Raw genomic sequence first — 24,812 nt, 5'->3', positions numbered from 1 at the left:
TTATGTGGTTAGCAGTCCAGTACTTATCCTACAGTGCCACACCAGGACTCCAAGAAGTTTCTTATGGTTCCCCACGTGAAATGAGAAGTAGATGTACATATCATTTATTAGTGGTTTAGTTCATTAAGTTCAACTCTTAATATTATAAAAACCTTTTGAATATTTTTTTTTTTTTTTTTTTGTCAATTTAAGGTGTGAGTTTTACACTTAACCAATAATGGAGTTAGCACACAGTTTGCTGCTGAATGAAGACGCTTTGGCTCAAATCACAGAAGCAAAGAGACCAGTTTTTATCTTTGAATGGCTACGATTTCTTGATAAAGTCTTGGTTGCTGCCAACAAGGTAATAAAAGAGTTGCTGTGTGTTCATAATTTGTAAGACAACACACATAATGTTTGTAGGACACTCATGGAAACATACTGTAATAGGAATTTCTAGTGTGTCCCTTTACTGTTCTGTGGCAAAACCCAAATCATGTTTAAATCCAGCTCACTTCCTGCTCCTTGTCTTTGTGAATGGATAAAAACATGACTGATGTGATATTGGTGGTGGTGGTTATGTATCGTGGAGTCGGTTCTGACTCATAGCAACCCTCTATAGGGTTTCCGAGGCTGTAAATCTTTACAGGAACAGAAAGCCTCATCTTTCTCCCACAGAACGGCTGGTAGTTTCGAATTGCTGACCTTAAGGTTAGCAGCCTGACTCATAACCAATGCGCAACCAGAGCTACTCATCTTCAACTTCAAGTGATTCCTTAGTGCTGTCTAGCAATCCTACTATATAGTTCCCTAGGTTGCTAGCAACTGTTTCACACCTACTTTTCTTTCCTTAGTCTCCAGCACTTTGGCCTCCATTCTTTTTCATCTGATGACTTTGCTTTGTATTTTATTGTGAGAATGCTACGTGTAGAGAACCTGCACATGTTCCCACCGCATCTCTTCTTCCTTTGACATGTATGAGTATATCCATATTCACTCTGCTTTTCCTCCTGTTTTTATGGATGAGTTGCTTATGTTTCTGTTGAAGGCTAACCTTTCCATTTGTACATGAGATTCCGGGTCTTCCTTTTCTCTTCTCCTGTATTACCAAACCTTTAAACTTGGATTATAATATATTTACAGAAACACACACAAATTATAAGTCTCCATCTCAAAGAATTATCACAGATAACTCATGAATATAACTACCACTCAAATCTTTCTTGATAGAGTACTAGCAGCCACGCAAAAGCAATTGCTCCCTATTAATCACTCCCCCCAAATGTAACGAGCGAGTATTCTGACTTGTCTCAACGTGTTTGTTTTGCCCACTTTGGAACATGTGTGTCTTTAATTTCCCCATCTCAATTGGAGCAGTCCCTTCAGAACACACATGTACTGTTTTATCTCCCATCTTCAAAACCAAAACATAAAAACCTTTTTAATTCCTGTGTTCCCTTCTAGCTAATGTTCCATTTTTCTATTCTCCTTTACAATGAGATTATTTAAAAAGAATTGTCTGTATTTGCCTCCTTCACTTAATCTCCTTCCATTATCACTCTTTCACAAGTTTAGTTTTTGTTTTTGTTGTTGTTTTTAAAATAAGGTTTTTATTGTGGATTGAGTGAAAGTTTACAGGGCATATCATCAGTTTTACATTCAACAAATCATACACCTTATTTCATTACAATGATTATAATCCCCTCCAGGTACCATCAGTTAACAGTATTTCTCTCTATCCACTTTAGCTTTTTAAAAAACAAACAACCAACCCCTCAGGCATATATAATAATTTACATCTCCAAAGGGCACATTCTGCAAGTCTGCCTTCTGGCCACCAGCTCTTAGTCAGTCTCTTCTTAGTCCATGAATCTAGAGTCCTCAGCCGCTCCCCCTCTCCATGCCTCCATCTCTGATGCTGCTGCTTCTCTGGATAAGGTCCCGCATTCTGCTTGTGCTCTTCTCCCTTGATGGTCCTAGGGTCCTCTGTTTCTGGACTGTAAGATTAACCACTCCCCTGTTTTTGTTACAAAACTTCTATCTTTACAATTATGACAGTCACAATTAGTCATGATAACAATTATTCACTATTGAATCTTATGAATCTTATCCCCATATCTTTTCACCAGACCCATCTAGACAAGATGATAGCTATTCAGTGGGGACTCTTTCTTTCCCCCCAATACTCTTAAACGAAACTCCCTTTTGAAACCTTGTAAGCCAGTCACTTCATGCCTTTATTGCCCCCTCATTTTAGGTAGCCAATGTCTAAGTTGCCTATCCCTATCTACCCTGTGTACAGAGGGGATAGCATTGATACTTGATGTGAAGATTCATTCCATTTCAGTTGATATTTAGAATCACTACCGCTCTGAGCATAGGTCAGGTTCATCAAATTGTAGCAATTTACCCTTGTTTCCTTTATCCAAAAAAAAAAAAAATTAAAAAAAATTTTTTTTTCAATCTTACTCTAGTGGAGTTCTGATTATCGAGCCATCGAGGCAACTTTGGGTGTTCTTGTGCATCTCCCCTCACTTCACATTAGCTGGATGTTTCACTCTCAGCTCTAGCCCTCTGTGACTAAGTCCTTGTCCATAGGGTCAAGTGTCTTTAGGTCTTACCATACTTTGGACCAACCAGCCTTTCCTCTTCTCTCTCTTATCTCCAGGTCAGCGGGAGTCAATGGACTGGGTTTGAACTCAGCCCATTTCTTCATTGATGTCTTTCCACCTCTTCCACTCACCAGTAAACAAATGTGGTCGCCAGCAAGTTTACATGCTTGTTTGTGTATACCGTTTGAGTTTCAGTCTTAGAGGGGAGTTTGTCCTGAAGGCACTTGATTGCTTGCCTTGATGTCTTCCTGGAGAACAGCTTGCTTATTCTTGTAGTAGCCAGTCATACTGACATTTTTGTTTTGGGTTTTTCCTGATGGTCTTTCTTTGAAGATGTATCTTCTGTCACTGTAGCTGTTCCAGGCTGGTCTGCTTGTCCTTTCTAGTGGGAATGTCCCACCTCATAAGGTTCTGGATGGGACTCAGGATTTCACCTAAGGTCCTATACTCTGTAAAGGCTTTGCACAAGACCTGTTTCACTGGGCAAGTTCTAGAACCCCTTTTAGGTATTCCAATCAGTTATAGGCTGAAGACGGGCTAACAAGTTTTCTCTAATCATGTTTCCCAACATTCCTTTCTATCCCACTCGAGTGTCTATTTTACAATAGTAGGCAAGGGAAACCAATATTCATAAGGCAGTCAAGGATTTTAGTATTATTTACCCTCTTCAAGCTATACCTAGATCCCTGTATCCCAGAGCCCTGTTGTTCCAAGGTTGATATGCATCACTATTTACCTCTGTCCCACTAGGCCATGCAAACCTGTCTCAGTGTTCCCCTACCTATCTTGTTCTTCTGCCTCCTCCCCACTTCTTGTATTGCCCTCCCCAACACCCAAACGAAACCCCCCACCCCAAACCCGTTGTGGTTACCTTATATTCCATTAGCTCTTCCCTCCATTTAAGTCTGTTTTATCCTGTAATTTACCTGACCTTCCCACCACCTGAATCTCTGTTCCTGTATTTACCTTCTTTCACATTGTAATTGTTTTGATCATAGACTGACCTCCCAGGTCCTCTGTTCTTAAAATTTCATTTTGTTCTTGACTCTCCCATTTGTTGATCGAGTTCAGGGTGATGCTGCCACATACGTCATTCTGTAGTTGTGTGTGTTCTTGTTGGTTCTCAGTCCACAGAACTTCCTTTAGGATGTTTTTCATAGCAGGGTTGGCTTTGGCAAAATCCCTTAGCTTCTGTTTATCCTGGAATGTTTTGATTACACCATCATATTTGATTGACTGCTTTGCTGGGTAGAGGATTCTTGGGTAGCAGTTTTTTTCTTTCATGGTTTTATATATGTTTCCCCATTGCCTTCTTGCCTGCATGGTTTCCATTGAGAAATCCGAGCTTAATCTGATTTGCTTGCCTTTGTATGTTATACTTCTCTTTCCCTAGCTGCTTTCAAGATCCTGTCTTTATCTTTGATTTTGGAGCACTTGCTTATTATATGTCTTGGTGATTGTCTTTTAGGGTCTATCCATCTTGGGGTTCGTTGAGCTTCTTGAATGCTTTTCTTTTCACTTTTCAGGATGTTAGGAAAATTTTTTTCCAGAAGCTCTTCAACTATCTCCCCTGTGGGCTTGTGTGATTGTTCGTGTTCTGGGATGCCAATAATTCTTATGTTATTCCTCTTCATGTTGTCTAACATGAATCTTAGGCCTTCTTCAGATTTTATTATCCTTTTTTTGTGTTTGCTCTTCTATCTTAGTAATGTTGAGAGATTTATCTTCTAGCTCTTCAATGCTATTCCTTTGCCCTTTCAGTCTATTGTCCATTTCTGATATTCTATTATTAATCGTTTGGATCTCTTTCTGTAGGTTTTGAATTGTTTCCAATGGTGTATCTATCTTATTTGATTGTTCCTGTAGCGCTTTCCTCACTTCTTCCTTGTTTTTATACATTTTATAATCACTTTTCTGAATTCCTTCTCAGCCATTTCTAAAGCCTGCCCATCTTCCAGTATGGCATGTAGGTCTCCTTCCAGCTCATTTAACTCAGTCACTTTATCTCGTTTCTGGACATGTGCAGATATGGTCAACTGCTTCTGTTTTTTTGGCATCTTCAGGAGTTATCTGTGGCCTTAATACTTAGATGGATGTGTATTTTGGTATTTTTTATGCTTTCTGATTGCCTCTAGGTAGATGTGATCAGGAAATGGGATTCCCTTTTCACTTCTTCTTGAGAAATTTCAAGATGCCACTGTTGGTCGTTTTGATCTCACTTAGGATTTAATTTTTGGCTTATTTCCTTTTTTGTCTGCCTGTCTCGCTCCACAATCCCCGTTCAGGCCTTTTTTCTAGTTATAAACAGTTCAGGGCCGGCTGTGGCTGTTTGGTTTTAAGTGGAAACTGTCTCTTTAAATTTAGAGGAGATCTGTGCGTATGCGTAGTGGAACCCTCCGAGGGTGGGGCTAGGGTGTCCACTCGCTCAGGCACCCGTATAGTCACCAGAATGGAGATGTGCAGACAGAAAGGGACCAATGAACAGATACCAGAAGAAAAGAATGTCCACACCTTTATCTCCACGGTTCTGTCAGTCATCCGTGACTGCTCTGATCCTTCCCCCGCTTGGTCTCACCCAAGATAGCCGCTCCTGGCGCAGCTGAGCGTCTTGAATTAGAAAGCAATGGATTTCTTGCTTCTGTCACAAATTCCCCCAGCTATAAGCCTTCCAACCTTCTGAATATTCCTTTATATGTGGCTCAGAGTTCTGGGACCATCCCCTGAGCCTACTTGGTCGAGTATTTTGTGTTGTTGTTGGCAGAGCTCCTTACTGCACTTCCACCTGATCCACCATCTTGTTTGTTCTCTGCCCAAATTTAGTTTTAAAATCTAAATTATGCATATAATAGTTGAAACATAGTTGATAATCTCATTCTAAAAGATAGGAGTCTCCTGACTCTCTTCCCACTTTATTTCCCCTTTCTAGAAACTAATGGCTTGAACTCTTGTAGATGATTTTGTAATTATCTTCATTCTCTAAGAATGACTGTAGTGCTTGCCCCTGAGTTAATTCTACCTTTCTGTATAGGAGAGACTAGAACTGCTCCATAGGATTCCTAAGCTGTAATCTTTATGGAAGCAGATTCTAGATCTTTTCGCCCTTGCAGTTACTGGTAGGTTTGACTTTTTCAGTTAGCAGCCAAGCTCTTAAACCTTGGTTCCCCAGGGTTCTTATTTTATTTTAGGCATTACCTGTTCCAAATATTGAAAAGGCGGATTGAACTTATTTACATCCCTGCTTCACCACTCATAACACGCATTCCCTTCTCTTATTCTTACATAATAACTGTATCTTAATTTTTGTCAAATCAGTGTTTGGTGTTTACATTGTCCCAAGTATAAAAATACTTCACAGTTAGGCCTTGTAATATGCTCTGATTACCATCCTCCTTAAGATCATGTTTTCCCTAGAGTTAATGATTGTCTTGATTTTTTTGTTTGCTTTTATTGTAGATACAACCTTGAACTCCCTCCCATGAATCTTACATATCAAGCAACTAGTCTATCATTTTCATTTTTTTAAAGAAATCTCTTCTCCCGTCTTCTGACCTATTCAGTTGTGGGCCATTGCTTTACCCTATCACTACATTCTAGAGATTGCTCTGGTCTCTCCATTGTCTTGGCATTCTTGATAGCTGCAATTTTTCTTGGTTGGTTTATTCCCTTGAATATTTTCTAGCTAGATTCCAGATAAAACATGAATAGAAGGTACATTTTTTGACCCCTTTTATTGAAACTGTAAGGAACTTTGATATTGTAGTGGTTACGACTCGGGTGCTAAACTCAAGGTCAGCTGTTCCTCAGGAGAAAGATGGGGCTATCTGCTCCTGGAACGGTTTACAGCCTCAAAAACCCTATACAGGGCCTCTATGAGTCGGAACCGACTCTGCAGCCCATCACCACCATAACATAATGCTGTATAAGGCCTCATATGATATGGTCTTTCTAACTTCTATGTCATGTCCTACTCCCTTCTCATACTCTATTCCAGTTATACTGGCCTCCTGACTGCCCTCAAGCATGCTAAACATGCTCCCACTTCAAGACCTTTGCATTTTTTCCCTCTTCCTGAAGTGTTTTTCTCCCAGAAATCTTCATAGTTTATACCTTCGCTTCTTTTCAGAGAGGCCTTGTCTTCCTGCTGTTAGTGCCCTCGAGTCAAGTCCGACTTATAATGACCCTTGTAGGGTTTCCAAGGAGTGACTGGGTGGTTTAAACCAACAATCTTGTAGTTAGCAGCCCTGTGCTTATCCTACAATAAATACTTTCACTGTTTATTTGGGTCAATTATCCCTGACCACTAGATTGGAGTTCCATGAAGACAGGAAGCTTGTCTTTTTTCTTCACTGTTACATCTCATGCCTAGAAAGTTGTTATTGTGTTATGTGCCACAGAGTCAGTTCAGACTCAAGTGACCCTGTAGGGTTCCCAGTAAGCAGCTGATTGAACCACTGACCTTGTGGGTAGCAGTCTAGTGCTTATCAAGCAGTGCCACACCAGGAGTCCATGTGATAAAGTAGAACTACTCTATTGGGTTTTCTTGGCTGTAATCTTTATGGAAGCAGATCTTAAGGTTTTTCTCCCATGGAGCCACTGAATGTGTATCAGCCACCAACATCTCAGATAGAAGCCAAATGCTTAATCATTGCCCCACTATACATAAAAGGTAATTTATTTTTATTTTTATAATGACAGACTGATGTAAAGGAAAAACAGAAGAAACTTGTTGAACAACTAACTGGATTAATAAGCAGTTCACCTGGACCACCTACACGGAAATTGCTGGCTAAAAATCTCGCAGCTCTTTATAGCATTGGTGATACTTTTACTGTTTTTCAAACACTTGATAAATGTAATGACATTATCAAAAGTAAAGATGACACTGCAGCCTACTTACCAACAAAATTGTGAGTATTTACTTTCATAAGGACCCATGGAGGTTTTTATTGTTTTAAGAGCAGCTCATCTGAATGGTCTGCTGACCTAAAGATCCCCAGGTGGGAGGAACCTGGGGTGTGCTGCTGTCAGTGGAAAAACGCTCTTGAGTAGTTCTAAGGAAGGTACTCTATCTCCACATATGCTCAGCTTTCCAGTAGGATTTTCAGCAAATTACCAAGACTTGGTACACAGGGATCTTTTGGTAAATTTGGAAATGATATTCTTGTCTGGGATGGAAGAAAAGCAAAGTATTTCTAAGCTATGGAATTGAGACAGGAAAGGATGAACTAGAAGCCCTAGGGCAAATCTAGCCTGCTACCTGTATCATGAATGAAGTTTGTATTTGGAATACAGACCACCCTTTTATTTTATGGTAACTACTCTCATGCTGTAATGGCAGGATTGAGTAATTGAGTCATAGATCCTTTGGTCCACATATTTGCTGACATCTAGATTAAGAGTTTGTGGTTCTGGTACAGCACTGTAGGATAAGCACTGAACTACTACCACAAAGAAACTCTTTAAAGTGCTATGAGTTGGAATCAACTTGAGGACACTAAACTACAACAAAATTAAGGGTTTAACCTAGCATCTTGTGACAGTCAAATGAGAAAATCCTCAGTTATGGTACAGTGAAGGGTGCTGTGAGGGAAAATATCACCAAAGTAAGGTTAGCTGGTGTGATACTGTGAGTTAATGTGCTGGACTGCAAAGTCACTTTAAACTGCAAGGTCAGTGATTGAAGCTCACCAGCCACTCCTCAGAAACCCTACACAGGGTTACTATGACTTGGAACGGACTTGATGGCACTTAACAACAATGACAACAAGGTTATCTGGGATGGGAACAGCAGCGTCAAGGAAAACTTCTCAAACATTCTTAAAACATGAAGGTTATGTGGAAATTCACCAGGTACAGAGATAGAGTGGAATGAGTGGATGATGAGTGTTGTAGTACAGGGGTCCAGAAACTTTCTATGAATGACCAAGTAATTGAGTATTGAGAAAAGGTATAGAAATTGGAGTCAGCAAGGAAACGGTTGTCGCCTTAAGTCTCGTATTTGTTGTCTGTATGATGCTGAACTGAATTTACTTAATCTCTTAATGACTTGCTCAAGTTCACATAGCAGTTTAGTGATATGTCCTAGGATTTAAACACAGGCCTACCAGATCCCAAAGCATGTGCTCTTAACCACTGTGTTCTCCTTCTGCTTCTCTAAGCTAAACTTGTAGGTATCTACCTAGCAGCCACTGTTTACTGAGTGATGGTAGTTTATTTCACCACCATATCTGTGTATTGTTACGTTTCTTCTTTCAGGTAGCCAAATATTCCATTAAAGTCATTTGGATGAATTGTACACCATTTCATCATGCCTGCGTCTTGTGTTTTTATACAAATGATGTGCTTGTTATACAACTTTTGCAAACTGCACAACCCCCTTTTGTATTTGTTTCCTATTTGTGTGTGTGTGTGTGCAGTCTTTACACGGGTACTATGAGCAGTATAAAATGTATCAAGTATATGTGGGTTTTTTGCCTGAACTTTTTGCATTTCCTGTTTTTCAAGCTTTGGATAACATAGTCAAGTCACAAAAGAGGGGAATCATTATAGATCGACATATTTAGGAAAGCTTCATAAAAGGAAAGCTTGGACTTTCTCCTAAAGAATGGGCATAATTTATTATGTCCATATATATTTATTCTCTTGTATTCTTAGCAAGAATGCAGGTTTATTAATTTGTATAGTATTTATTGCAATTACAGGTATTTTTGAAAGCTGAAAATTAATTCAGCATTTCTAGAAAAATGTGGCCTAGAAAAATACAAATTGATTTTTGAAGATAAGAAACATATAATGAAATTGTATCCACCTGGACAATGACCAGAGAAATTGTCACTTCTTATAGGGCTGCAGTGGCTTGTGTTGGAGCATTTTACGAAAAAATGGGGAGAATGTTAGGCAGTGCATTTCCAGAAACAGTAAATAATCTTTTGAAATCTCTGAAAAGTGCAGAGGTAAGTTTTACAGCAAATTATATTTGAAGATTTTGCTTGTGTCAAAAGTTAGGTGTCAGTTAAAAATATATTTTGACTATATTTACCATTCTTTTAATGTACATTGCATTATATTCTTTCCGTTTACCCTCAAATGTATGAGTTCCATTGTTCTAAAATGTGTTGAATTTTTCCTTGTTTCTCTTTTGTATGGTTTGTTTTACTTCTTAATTACTTTTGACTTAACCTTTCACATTTAAAGGTTTGGCCTTTTTACATTTGGCCTCTTGATATTGGTGCTTTTCTCATTTTGTACCTCAGTTTGTCATAGAATTTTCTTTGTTTATGCTCAGAATTTTTCTATTTAATCCATTTCTCAGAAAGATTTAATTGTCATTAATAACTATTCTTGCACTTCAGCAATTTCTAGAGTATATACTTAATTTTTTACCATTTATTTGTTACTGACTGTTTAAAATCTAGAGGTTAAAATTATTAGGCTCAGAGAATTTGTATGTTTTAATATGTTCTTGTTTAAATATGACATTTGTTTTGCAACAGTTGTTGAGATTCATTTATGTATATGTCTAGTCTCAAGGGCGAAGTGAAATCTTAATGAGTTTACAGAAAGTTCTAAATGGACTGGGTGGTGCAGCAGCTTCATGTCATCGTGATATTTACAAAAACGCCAGGTCCCTCTTGACTGACAGGTCAATGGCTGTTAGATGTGCAGTTGCTAAGGTTAGTTCTTGGCCAATTTATGATGTTGCTGTTTATCCTTCTTGTTGTTAAATACTCAGTGATTTCTTTTTTCTCTTAAAGTTTTAAAAATATGACAACAAATAGATTAAGTTCAAAACTTAGATATAGTTTTGTTTTTAAAAGAGAAATTCTTTGTGGTTTTAACAGATGAATGGTGGTGGTGGTGATGTGCTGTGGAGTTGGTTCCTTCTCATAGTGACCCTTTTGTAGGGTTTCCGAGGCTGTAAATCTTTATGGGAGCAGAAAGCCTCATCGTTCTTCTGTGGAGCAGCTGGTAGATTCGAACTGCTGACCTTGCAGTGAACAGCTCAGCTCATAATCCACTGTGCTACCAGAGCTCTTTAATCGATGAGTAGAACCTTTTTTGTTGTTGTTGTTCAAAGTGAGTAGAGATTTGGAAATAGTGAGATCTTAAAACCATACACTTCATTATTTCTCAATGATTACAATCCCCTATGGAATGTCATCTATCCCACTTCTTTCCTGTGTTTCCCATTTCCATTCCTTCTCCTTTCCAAACCCTTAAGAATAGAACCTGTTTCCTGGTAAAGAATTTATTTTCCATCTCTACACTCTGACTTATTTGCTCAAATAATGTATTAACCTTTCTTTTTCTGGCGATCCTGTATTCTCACAATTAGAGACTTTCCTCAGATAAGAGAATACGGTACTTGATGATGATGGTTGTATCTTTCTTTCTCCTTTCTTATAATTGCATAATGTCATAGTGGTTAAGGAGCTCTGGTAGCTTAGTGGGTCATGAGTTAGGTTGCTAATTGGAAAGTCAGCAGTTTGAATCTACTAGCAGCTCTTCAGAAGAAAAATGAGGCTTTCTGCTCCCGTAAAGATTTGCAGCCTTGGAAACCCTATACTGGGTCTCTATGAGTCAAAACAAATTCCACAGCACATAACCACCACCACCATCATTGTGGTTAAGTGCATGTGAATTCCTGGTTCAAATTTGTACTTTACCCCTTAACAACTGTCTAATTTGGGAAAGATGTTTAATCTTTCTATGCCTTTGTTTTCTCACTTATAAATTGGGTATAATAGCACAGAAGAGTGTTATTTTAATTTCATAAATAGTAAAAACAAATTGTAGCTTGTTTTGAACAATATTGAATTTTGATTCCATAAATTATTATAAAACAAATTATCAAGTTACAGTAATCTACATGTAAATACAATCTAGTATAAGAACTGTCTAATATAGTATAAGAGCTTATGAAACTTTTAGGATGTGCTTTTTTAAAATGTATTTTATCTTTTTTTTTAAAATAAGTATAATTAAACTCAAACCAAACCTACTGCTGTTGAATCGATTCCAAATTATTGCAAGCTTACAGGACAGAGTGGAACTGCTCAACAGGGTTTCTAAGGCTATAAATCTTTATGGAAGTACACAGCTTCATCTTCCTCCTGAAGAGTAGCTGGTGGGTTGGACTTCAGACCTTTTGGTTAGCAGCCCAACCTGTATAATCCACTGCCCCACCAGGGCTTTTTGAAGTATAATTAATGCAAACTTCCTTTTTTTAATTGATACTGACATCACAGATTAACTTTTTCTTCTTAAGTGAGATTTGTCCATTTTATCTGGATGGTTATTAGCATAAATTTGTTCAAACTATTCCTTTATTATTCATTTAATGTCTGTTGAACCTAGAGTAGATGACCTTCTCGTTTTAAATTTTGATAATTTGTCCCTTTCTCATTTTTCCCTGATCAGTATGACTATACATTATTCAAATTTAGTGGTCTTTTCAAAGAACCAGCTTCTTATTTTACAGTTTTGTAGTTCATTGATATCATCTGTGATCTGCATTATTTCTTTTGTTTATGCTTAATATCCTTCATCTTGAGGAAAGTAGAAGCTGAGGTTATTGAATTGAGGCTTCCCTCCCCCATTATATGGGTGTTAAAAGGGCCCTGGTAGCATAGTGGGTTATGAGTTGGGTTGCTAACTACAAGGTCAACAGTTCGAATCTACCAGCCACTTCTTGGGAGACAGATGAGACTGTCTACTCCCATAAAGATTTACAGCCTTGGAAACCCTATAGTATTTCTGTTATAAGAGCACATATAGTCGGTGTTGTTATGAGTCTGAACTGTCAGCATGCAATCACCACCTTCATAGGGGTTAGGGAACCCTTTGGTGTGAATAAAGAGCTCACCTGCTAACTGAAAGGTCAGAGGTTTGAACTCACCAGCTGCTATAAGGAAGAAAGATGTGGTCGTCAGCTTCTGTAAAGATTGCAGTTTTGGAAACCCTAGGGAGCACCCCTATTCTCGGCTGTAGGGTTGCTCTGAGTCGGAATCAACTCAGTGGCAGTGGTTTGGTTTTTTTGGTTTACTATAGAGGTTTTGTGTTACTATGTTTCCCCTAAGTACTCAGGGTGTAATTTACTATTTATATTGTATTTTCAATTCCAGTGTTTACTAGAATTACAGAATGAAGCTGTATTCATGTGGACTGCAGAACTGGAAAATGTTGCTACTCTCTGCTTTAAGGCTTTAGAAAACTCAAATTATGGAGGACGAGTGGCAGTGTCGAAGCTCTTAGGGACAGTCATGGCAACAGCATTGATGCCAAAACAGGCAACAGGTACTGTTATTTGCCAACCCTCATTAGAGTGTAATAGATGCTTGAAGGTATGTGGTATGGTTTCTTCTACATATGTTATTACATATAGACAAGTCTTTTTGTTCGTTTGTTTTGCTTCATTTTTTGTTTTTTAACCTTTGTATTATGAATTGCGTGAAGGTTTACAGAGAAGATCATCAGTTTTACATTCAATAAGTCATTGTCTTAGTTATCTAGTGCTCCTGTAGCAGAAATACTATACATGGCTTTAGCAAACAAATGTTTATTTTCTCGAAATTTAGGAGACTAGAAGTCCAAATTCAGGGTGTTGGTTTTAGAGAAAGGCTTTCTCTCAGGATGTTTATAGAAAAACTGGTGAAGTTTGAATTAGGTTCGTAATTTAGTTAATATTATTATTATTAAGTGCCATAGAGTTGGTCCCGACCCATAGTGACCCTGTTGTTTAGGGTTTTCTGAGGAGCAGCTGGTGAGCTTGAACTGCCAACCTTGCAATTCAAACGGCTTTACAGTCTGGCGCATTAACCCACAGCACCTCACCAGGACCAATGTTAATTTTTTTAGTTTTGGTCATTGTTACATAAGATGGTTAGGTAAGATGTTAATATTAAGGGCTGCTGGGTGAAGGGTACTTCTGTTTTTCCAACTTTTCTGTGGGTCTAGAATCATTTCACAATAAAAAGTGGGGGGAAAAAACCTTCCTGTCTTGCTTGACTCTGAAGGAAGGTCCTTTTCTCGAGCTCCTGCACCTGGGTGGTCTTCATGTGTTGTTACAGCTTTTCACCAGACCCAGCTTCTCTTGCTTGCTTGTATAATCTCATTAATATCTCAAAAGTGATTGATTCACGGCACACTGTATGCTATTCTTACATCATTAACATGAATAACTCATTCCCAAGCAGGAGTAGAACCACAGATGTGGACATTGTTGTTGTTGTTGTCAGCTGCCATCGAGTCGGAACCGACTCATAGCGACCCCATGCACAGTAGAACGAAACAATGTCCGATCCTGGGCCAACCTCACTACCACTGCCACACTTGAGTCCATCAATGATGCCACCTGGCCAATCCATCTCGGGTGTCTTCCTGTTTTTCTCTGACCCTCCACCTTTCCCAGCATGACATCCTTTCCCAGCGACTGTTCTCTCCTGACAATATGTCCAAAGTATGAGAGACGAAGCCTAGCCATCCTGGCCTCCAAGGAGCACTCTGGCTGCACTTCCTCCAAAACAGATCTATTGGTTCTTTTGGCAGTCCATGGCACTTTCAGTATTCTCCTCCAACACCACAACTCAAAGGCATCAATTCTTCTATGATCTTCCTTATTCATTAGGAATTGTAATATATATTTTGGGGGAAACATACTTTAATCTATAACAACTACCATGCTTTATACTTCCCTTCCAAAATTTTTGCTGTTATATGGGGGGAAAAACCAAAACCGACCTTACTGCCATGTAGTCAATTCTGATTCATAGTGACCCGATAGTGACTCCTTACGGCTTTGGAGGCAGGCAGTCTTCATGGAAGCTGACTATTTCATCTTTCTACCATGGAGTAAGGAGTGTATTCATACCAGTTAGCAGTCCAATGCTGAACCCATTGTACCACCAGGGCTCCTTACAGAGGTGGCCCCAAAAAGTCTGTGGAAAAATTCTGTTCTCTTTTAATTCTATTTTTCCACTAATATTTTAAAACCCCTTCATATGTGAAAAGACTTTATAAATTTTAGAGCTCCACCAGGGATGATAACTTCGATTCTTTAGATGACAATATGATATTAATAGTAAAAACATCTATTTGAACATCTTCTATTTAAATTACCCAAAACTAAATTCAATGTCATTGAATTGATTCTGACTCATAAGGACCCAGTATAGGGTTTCTGAGGCTGTAAATATTTACGGGAGCAGACAGCCTCATCTTCCTCCTGTGGAATGGATGGTGGGTTTGCACTCTTGACCTTGTAGTTCCCAGTCTAGTTTTTATCCAATAGCACCACCAGGACTCCTGACTATGGTAAAAATGTCAAATTAACAATGGAATAAGGTTTTTAAAATGTCAAATTAACAATGGAATAAGGTTTTTCACTTGTCATACTGGAAAATATAAAAAAAAAATTAATTCTCCCATTCATTAAGGTTTTTTATAAGAAAGTATTTACTTGTGATGTTATCACATTATAAAAATTTTCTGTTTATTGAAACATTACACAGGAAATTAAGATCCCATTTAACCGTTTATATGCCTGCTGTGCTGTAGTAGAATAAACACTGAACTGCTAACCACAAGATTGGTGGTTCAAACCCACCATCTGCTCCTTGGAAACGTTATACAGGGTCGTTATGAGTGGGAACCAATTCGACAGCACTTAACAACAGTACACCTATTGTGCAGTGTGCCAGCATTCTCATTATTTCCATTCTGTTTCCATTATCTAGCTTCCCTTCCCCGTTTCCCTTTCCTTACCTTCTCCTGCTTGGTTTAGGATAAATATTGACTATTTGGTTATATTTAAAGTGGCACAGTACTCACATGTGATGATGTTTATTTTGTGGGCCCATCTATTTTAACTGAAAGGTGACCTCCGGTTGTTCCTTCAGTTCCAAGTTTAAAGGATATCTCAGGGCAGTGTTTTCTGGGAATCTGTGGCACTGTGGGTTAATGCGCAGGACTGCAAAGTTGGTTTGAACCACAAGGTTGGCAGTTCAAGCTCATCAGCCATTCCTCGGAAGGCTTATACAGTGTAACTAGGTTGGAACTGACTCAACAGCACTTAACAACAACAACAACAACTGGTTTTGCCTCTTTTAGGTATTTGAGACTTGCTCTACATTTTTCTCTGGTTCTGTCCTGGACCATCTGTTGTGTCCCTGGTCAGAACGGTTATTAATGGTAGCCAGGCACCATCAAGTTGTGGTCACAGGAGATTCGACTGTGGTTCTGTGGGCTCTACTAATCATGAAGATTGTTTTTCTTTGATTTCCTTCTTTCTCTTTTGCTCCATCTGAGTATAAACCAATAGTTGTATCCTATATGGATTCTTGCAAGCTTTTACTATTAATTATCTTTTAAATTTTTTATTTTCAACATTTTGTAACTTTTGACCCAGTTACTCTGTTTCTTAAAAAATGACCCAAACTGTGTGCTGATGGCTTGGGGGCAGACTTGCGGGATGTACACTTTGGTTGTTTGATGATGTATGGAGGGGATTGTAATCATTGCAATGAAACAAAATACTATAGGATGAATGTAAAGCTGGTGTTCGCCCATGTAAACTATCACATAATTTGCAATAAAAACATTTTTTTAAAAAATGACCCCACCACCTAAGACAGGCAGCGTCCCTTAAACAAATAATAAATAAGGGGGAATCTGATGCAGACCATGCAGACCCGGTCAGGAGTTCATGTCCCTGTGGGCCCAAGCGTTGCTGACCGTCCAAACTATGGGCTCTGAGGATCAGACTTTAGCCACCTAACAGACATAGCAAAATGTCCCTTATCTGATTATTCAGTTATGCTGGTTAGTAATTCCATACATGAGCCCTGGATACCCACAGATAAATGTAAAAACCTTCCCTAAAAGCCGAGACTGTAAATTCCAAAAAGGCAAAGAAGTTCCCCCCAAAAAAGAGAGGATAGAGAGAAACTCTGTTAACTGATGGTATGTGGAGGGGATTATAATCAACGTAATGAAACAAGGTATATGAATGTTTGAATGTGAAACCGATGATGTGCCCTGAAAACTTTCACTCAATCCACAATAAAAACCTTAAAAAAAAAAATAAAGACCCCAAAAAAGTTTTGAAAAACTCAAAGACATATGTTGTTGTTGTTGTTGTTGGGAATTGCCATTGAGTCGGTTCCGACCCATAGCGACCCTGTATAGGGTTTCTGAGGAGCAGCTGGTGTGCTTGAACCACCAACATACACAGCTTCATCTTGGGATTAAGTTGGAAATGTACACATGCTGTGGTATATTCATAAGGTCGAATGTTACATAGTTATTAAAAATGTGGTGGAAAAGTAAGTTCTTCACTGTATAATAGGTTAAAAAATAGAGAAACAATGCATGAACTGCTTTGGGTGCCAGCAAGTAATGCCCAGCTCCACCCTTGTTGCCCCTTAAATTCTATACTATTGAGTTTGTTCTTCTCCTTTCTGTAGATGAAATCTTAGGTAAAGACCATTAATTTTCTTGCTTATATCTAATCACAGATAGTCTCATTTCAGTATTTTAAATTTCTCTTTAACAGGTAAAACTCTAAATACTATTAAAGTTAAAGCTTTTCTCTCCCAGTTCAAATACTGTTTCAGCTGGAAGCTAGCTGTAAGAAAGAGTGGTGGGGCAGTTTTGGGTTTTTTCTACTTTCCCACTGTATTATGGGATAGCATTGAGACTATTGTGCAGGAGAGCCCAGGACTGTGACCACTGTGATGAATATATAGCCCTTTCAGTGTAAACATTGGTATTTATACAGAGAGCAGCATGCAAATGTTAAGTTCTGTGTTCCATCATCCCTGTACCTTACTTTCTGTTTTGTTTTTAAACTTTTTATTGTGAATTGAGTGAAGTTTTACAGACAAGATCATCAGTTTTACATTCGATAAATCATACACTTGGTTTCATCTAAAAAAAAAAAGAATAATGTACAGGAAGAAAGCAAAAGGTCATTAAAAAGACAAGAAGGAAAGAAAAGACTAAAATGGATGTCAGAAGAGACTGTGAAACTTGCTCTCCAGCGCAGAGATATTGAAGTGAATGGAAGAAATGAGGAAGTACAAGAGCTGAACTCAATATTTCAAAGGACGTCTCGAGAAGACAAAGTAAAGATTATAATGAAATGTGCAAATATCTTGAGTACAAAACCAAAAGGGAAGAGCACACTTAGCATTTCTCTAGCTGAAAGAACTAAAGGAAAATTCAAGCCTCGAATTTTAATAGTGAAGGATTCTATGGGCAAAATACTGGGTGATGCAGAAAGCATCAAAAGAATAGGAAGGAGGAATACACAGTCACTATACCAAAAAGAAATGGTCAGTGTTCAACCATTTCAAGAGGTTCAAACAAACCAATAACTGATGATACTGAAGGAAGAAGTCCAAGCTGCACTAAAAGCACTGGCATAAAACAAGGCTTCAGGACTACAAATTGAAATCTTTCAACAAACCTAAAGAAGCAATGGAAGCACTCACTCATCTATGCCAAGAAATTTGGAAGATAACTACACCTGGCCAAATGATTGGAAGAGATCCATATTTGTGCAGGTTCCACAGAGAGGAGAACCAATGGAATGTGGAAATCATCCCGCAATATCATTAATAGCACAGCAAGTCAAACTTTGGTGAAGATAATTCAAAAGTGCCTTTAGCACTGTGACAGGGAAATGATGAAAACTCAGGCCAGCTTCAGAAGAGGGTGTGAAATGAGGGGTATCATGCTCACATCAGGTGGATCTTGGTTGACAGCAGAGAATACCAGAATGATGTTTACTTGTGCTTTATTGACTGCAAAGGCTCTTGACTGGATCATGAAAAACTATAGATAGTATTGCAGAGAATGAGTGTTTCAGATCATTTAATTGTGCTCATGAGGAACCTGTACATAGACCAAGAGGCAGTCATTTGAACAGAAAAAAGAGATACTAAATGGTTTAAAATCAGGAAAGGTGTGTACCAGGGTAATGTTCTTTCTTTCTTTTTTCCTAAACTTTCTATTGTGAATTGAATTGAGTGAAAGTTAACAAACAAAATCATCAGCTTTACTTTCAGCTAATCATACGTGTTGTTTCATCTAAATGGTTATACTCCCCTCCCTGCAACAGCAGTTATCTTGCTTCTTCCCTTTGGCATCCATTTTACATCTTATTTTTTCACAAATCAATGAAGCAAAAATATTTGATGTATACCTACAAAACAAAAAGTGTGTATTCATTTAAATGCCCAAAGGGCACAGTTTACAAATCAGTCTATTGCCTTCAGGCACACAGCAGTTCTCTGTCCATGGGCTTAGAGTCTGCAGCTGCTCTGTCTTTCCATGCCATGACCTTTGACACCGTCTTTGCTGTCGCCATTTTTCTAGGTAAGATCTCATGCTCCATTCATGCTCTTCCTTCTTGATGGTCCTGGGATCCTCTGTTCCTGAAATGAAAGATTAACTACTCCCACCTTTTAGTTGCACACCTTCTGCAATTACAGTTGTGAAAGTCTCAATCTGCTACAGAGTTGTAACCTTTCAACGTATTACTTAATCTGTATGCTGAGCAAATAATCTGAGAAACTGTGTTATATGAAGAAAAATGTGGCATCCAGATAGGAGGAAGACTAATATGCAAATATGTACATGATATAACCTTGTTTGTTGAAAGCAAGAAGACATAAAAACACTAGTGAAGATCAAACACTACAGCCTTTGTTATGGATTGCAACTCAATGCAAAGAAAACAAAAATCCTCACAACTAGACCAATAAATAGCATCATGATAAATGGAGAAAAGATGGAAGTTATGAAAGACTTCGTTTTGCTTGGATCCACAGTTAGCATTCATGGGAACAGTAGTCAAAAATCAAAGGATGTATTGCACTATGTATATCTGCTGCACAAGACCACTTCAGAGTGTTCAAGAGCAAAGGTGTCAGTTTGAAGACTAAGGTGTGCCTGACCTGAGCCAGGGTATTTTCAGTAGCCTCACATGAATATGAAAGTTGAACAGTATATAAGGAAAACTGTAGAAGAACTAATGCATTTGCATTAAAGGTGTTGGAGAAGAGTATTAAAAGTAGCATGCACTTTGAGAAGAACAAACAAATCTGTGTTGGAGGAAATACAGCCAGACTTTCTTGAAAGTCAGGATGGCAAGACTTTGTCTCTCATTCTTTGGACATGTTATCAGTAGGGACTAGTCCATAGTGAAGCACATCATGCTTGGTAAAGTGGAGGTCAGTGAAAAAGAACATGATTTGATTGCCAATGAGATGGATTCGCATAGTGATAGCAGCAGTGGGCTCAAACATAAGATTTATGCAGAAGGTGTAAGACTTGTCAGTGTTTTGTTCTGTTGTGCATAGGGTCACTGTGAGTTGGAACTCAATTGATACCACCTAACAACAACAAAAACACTGTATTCTGGTCCTCTTGGCCAGGGTCAGATGAGGCATCAACAGGATAAAACACAGAAAAGGCAACACCTGCTGGACATTTTCTTGATCTGGCTTTGCTACTCTGTGAAAACATTCATGAATCCCCACTCAGAACATTTGGCTGTCACTCTCCTTGTCTGTGGTCATTTACTGTTCTTCTGCATCTCTCAGAATTCAGCTAAGGTTACTTTATCCAGGTGGGAAATCCTTGCATGTGGCAGTCCTTTGAAAAACAGCATCCAGGACAGCTACTTTGCCCAGAAGAGGCATCTGTCTTAATTTCAAGATAGTTACCTGGCTTTGGAGTCCTGGTGTGGCACACTAGGATAAGTGCTATACCGCAAGGTCAGTTAGAACTGAAAGGTCAGAGGTGCAGACTTACCAGGTAGGTCTTCCTCGAAAACCCTATGTTGTTGTTGTTAAGTACAGTGGAGTCACTTCTGACTCATAGTGACCCTGTACAGGGTTTCCGAGGCCATAAATCTTATGGGAGCAGAACGCTTCATCTTTTTCCCGCAGAACGGCTGGTAGTTTCGAACTGCTGACCTTGCAGTTGGCAGCCCCACTTGTAACCACTGTGCACCAGAGCTCCTTCGAAAACCCTATACAGTGTTCATTATGAGTCGAAATGAACTCGACAGCACTTAACAACAACAACCGCCTGTCTTTACTCTTCTCTGAAGCTGCCAGCTTCAGTCATATAGCCTTTTGCTTTTTTGAATGTTACTGGGATTAGTTGTGAAATGGGATTTTGTACTCCATCATTGAAAGGAAAGTGATCTCTAAAAAGTCCCTTTTAGGTGATTTGAGGCAAGGGGAAGAGGGGAAAAAGACTTACTACACTTTTAGTAACTTTTTTCAATGAAATCCTTTATCATGGTCTCTATAGTTTGAACTACTTATATTGCTTGAGAATATAGAGATAAGTTCCATATATTTTTTATTTTAGTCCTTGCAAACCCTTGAACAAGCTAAGGCAAGCTGGTCTCATTTTAAGCACATGACACAGAAGAAAAGTTTGTATGTTTATGTAAATTTTTTATACATAAAGGAAATTGAAAAAAGAAATATATCAAATACTAACAGTGATTATGCCTGGGTTGTGGGATCATGCTTGTTTGTTTTCCCTACACCTGTCTGTTTTTTTCAAAATTCTCTCTAATGTGCATTATTAGCTGTATGATTACAGAATATATCTTAATAATTACTTGACTTTTAAAACTATAGATGTATTTTGTTCTTGTTGTTACTAAATGCCTTCAAGTCGTAGTGACCCTATATAGGGTTTCTAAGAAGTGGTTGGCAGATTTGAACCATAAATATTGTGTTAGTAGTCCTGGGCTTCTCCTCCAGCTCTTCACTATTAGGAAATAGAATTGAATGACAACAAATCAGTGTGTGAAAATACTAACTTACATATTTACTTTTCTTCCTGAAAGTAATGCGCCAGAATGTGAAACGTGCGACACTAGATGAGGTCTTAGAGCTCATGGCCACTGGGTTTCTACGTGGAGGGTCTGGCTTCTTAAAGAGTGGTGGAGAAATGTTAAAAGTTGGAGGGTCAGTTAATCGTGAAGTGAGAGTTGGAGTTACACAGGTTTGTAATATATTCACATGTAAAAGACTTCTCATCATATCACTTGGGGAATTTCATGTAAGACTATTAATAAGTAACACACAGATTATTAAAATGATCTGGTTTCTGTAAAAATATTTCTTTTATTGAATTAATTGCATGTTTAAACATGATATTTAGATATGCCTTTGTCTACTATATTATAAACATCTCATGGAGTTTTCTCAAATTTTGCTTGGCAATGATAAGATATAAAATAATTCCGCTTTAATTGAACTATATTCAGGAAGCTTGAGGCGTTTTGATTTTTTGTGTTCTCCATCAGTCCTTATTACCACCGCTGACCAATTTCTGCTTAAGATTAAACCTGATATGGGATTAGACTTTTAGAATAATTAACACCAAATATGCTTCTATCTGTATAAAAAGATGGAATGGTTCTCATGAACTTATCACAATCAGCCCAGCCATATCTTGCCCCTGAAATAAGTTTCAGTAGAAGTTTCTTATAGAGAAAGTCCTGAATATTTTGTAGTTGTATGTTATTGTTTACTTAGGATGTTAGGGTGTTCTTTTTCCTATAATTTGTTACTTTCCAGATCATCAAAGTAAATTCCGCTATTCCTTCCCTTCCTCACTACTCTCTCTTAGTTTTTTATGAAGCTATTATTCAGTCAAAGACAATTCTACCACTAGTTCCTATGCTAGAGTTTCTAAATAAGGTCTCAAGTTTAAATTTTCTCTACTTAAAGTAATACAGAAGGGCTTTCAAAAATTCATGGAAAAATTCCTTATTTTCCATGAAATTTTTAAAGTCCCCTTATATAATGTACAATTTATTGTTATAAGTGTTATAGTATTTTATATATTTTATAGAAATTGTTTTGTTATCATCAATTGCTTTGTTTTATTTTAATGCATTTATATACATTTATCTGAAGTTGTATATTGATCTATTGATAGGCATATGTTGTCTTTGTAACAACATTGGGTGGCCAGTGGTTGGAGCGTAGCTTTGCTACATTCTTGTCCCATGTACTTGATCTGGTTTCTCATCCTCGGGCAACACAAACACATGTAGAGGCTGTATACTCCAGACGATGTGTCTCCTTTATCCTAAGAGCTACTGTTGGCAGTCTGCTAGGTGAAAAAGCCCAGATTGCAGCTGCCAAAGAAATATGCCAAGCTATTGGAAAACAAATGAAAGCAGTAGGTAAGTGTTCACATTGAGTAATGTTATTATCTTAGCTACATTTAACTCATTATTATTATTAATAAATGCCTCGTAAGTCTGATTTGTTCATAGCTTTCTAAACTTAAAAAAAAAAAAATTACTGTGTTTTGGTAAGAGGTTTACATATCAGATTAGGTTCCCGTTTAACAATTTCAACATATACAGTTTGTTCAGTGACGTTGATTACATTTTAGACAGTGTATGAAGTTTCTTATTTCCGTTTTGTTTGTTCCATTTCCAGTACTTCTCATCTTTGCTTTAGAGATCATTTGGGCTAATGTAGATGATTTCTTTAAAGGAGCACTTGATTTGATTTTAATGACTGTGTTTTTTTTTAATTAAGTGTTTTTATTTTGCATTGAGTGAAAGTTTACAGGGCACATCATCAGCTTCACATTCAACCATTCATATAGCTTGTTTCATTACATTGATTATTATCCCCTCCATATATCATCAGTTTACAGTGTTTCTCTCTATCCTCTTTAGCTTTTTTTTTTTTTGGGTGGGGGGGGGGGGGGGGGGGGCTTGACTTGCCTTTTTGGAATTTACAGTCTCGGCTTTTAGGGAAGGTTTTTACATTTGTCTGTGGATATCCAGGGCTCATGTATGAGATTACTAACAAGCATTACTGAATAATCAGATGAAGGACAGTTTGCTATGTCTACTAGGTAGCTAGAGTCTGATCCTCAGAGTAATGACTATGTTTTAATTGTATTTTCTTAATTTGATAGTAAAACAAAATATATTGTTGTTAAGTGCTGTCGAGTCAGTGCAGACTCACAGCGACTTTGTGTAGAGTTTCCTAGGGTTGGCTTATAGGTTTGAACTGCCAGTCTTGTGGATAGCATTCCAGTATTTATTCTACTACAGCACCACATTAGGACTCCAAAACAACATATGATTATAGCCAAATATAATTTTTCATGATTTGAGTAGCATATTTGTAAGACTAGATTTTACTGACTTATATCCAGTACCGATACTGATTTTATAGCTCTCTTGGTATGCAGCGGTACATTGGGCTGCTCTCTTTAATGTATTTAAATCTGTTTTCTTCTTAGAGCCTGTCAATAATGAGCCCCTGTTTATTTGTTTTTTTTCCTAATAGGCTTAATATCAAAACCTAATGAGGGATAATTACATATGGTTATTAGTCCTTATAGAAGAATATAGAATTCTTGGGTTGCTCAAACAATTAAGTGCTCTGCTACTAACTGAAAGGTTGCGGTTCAAACCTATCTCCAGACACGTTAGAGGAAAGGCCTGTGGATCTACTTCCGAAAGAGCACAACCATTGAAAACCCTATGGCATGCGTTCTACCTTGAAACACATGGAGTTCCCATGAGTCGGAATCGACTCAACAGCTACTGGTTAGGTGTTTAGATAGAAAGATATGCCAGGAAACTTCAAAAATTGAAAATTAGAAGAAATCCTTTGCTAAGAAGTGTCCATTTTTAAATTATTTCAGGTTAATAATGGTTAATTTGAGTATTCGAGATTTGCAAAGCAGTAATTTAGGGCTTAAATGAAGAATGAGATAGTTCTTGCCTTTTTGGAGCTTTCAATACAATTAGGAAGATAAAGTGAGTCAAATATAAATTATACAAGATAGCTTCGTTAGGCAAATTATTATTCTTTAATTGTTGTAAAAAATATATCTATAGCACAACATTTTCCACTTTAACATTTTTGACATGTGCTGTTCAGTGATGCTGTTTGCATTTCTCATATTTGGCAGCCAGTGTCCGTTAACCAAGTTTTCCTTCTTCATAAACAGATACTCAATACTCAGTACTTTCTAGCCCTCTTTATGCCTTACTTGCTGAAACAAACCTCCCCCTGATAACATTCAATTACTGTGTAAGCCATTTCTTTTTACTACATAGAGCTAACTAAAAATGATAAATTGTGAGTTAAGGGATGTTTAAATGAAACATTTTAAAGATAACGTTTTTGCTAAAATAATAATAATAAT

General features: G+C 37.9%; 1 protein-coding gene across 1 annotated transcript in view; it reads left to right on the top strand.

The window, feature by feature from the left end:
* Nucleotides 1-217: 217 nt before the first annotated feature.
* Nucleotides 218-24,812, top strand: part of HEATR5B (HEAT repeat containing 5B) — a 205,163-nt gene continuing 180,568 nt past the window's right edge. The window contains exons 1-7 of the mRNA XM_006839450.1: nt 218-343; nt 7,287-7,498; nt 9,436-9,544; nt 10,115-10,264; nt 12,716-12,887; nt 21,466-21,623; nt 22,566-22,815. Coding sequence (XP_006839513.1) covers nt 218-343; nt 7,287-7,498; nt 9,436-9,544; nt 10,115-10,264; nt 12,716-12,887; nt 21,466-21,623; nt 22,566-22,815 — 1,177 coding nt within the window. The remainder of the gene's footprint in view (nt 344-7,286; nt 7,499-9,435; nt 9,545-10,114; nt 10,265-12,715; nt 12,888-21,465; nt 21,624-22,565; nt 22,816-24,812) is intronic.

Source organism: Chrysochloris asiatica, unplaced genomic scaffold, assembly GCF_000296735.1.
Source record: "Chrysochloris asiatica unplaced genomic scaffold, ChrAsi1.0 scaffold00024, whole genome shotgun sequence".
In the NCBI taxonomy this organism is placed as follows: Eukaryota; Metazoa; Chordata; class Mammalia; order Afrosoricida; family Chrysochloridae; genus Chrysochloris; species Chrysochloris asiatica.
This window is presented reverse-complemented; position numbering and strand designations above follow the sequence as displayed.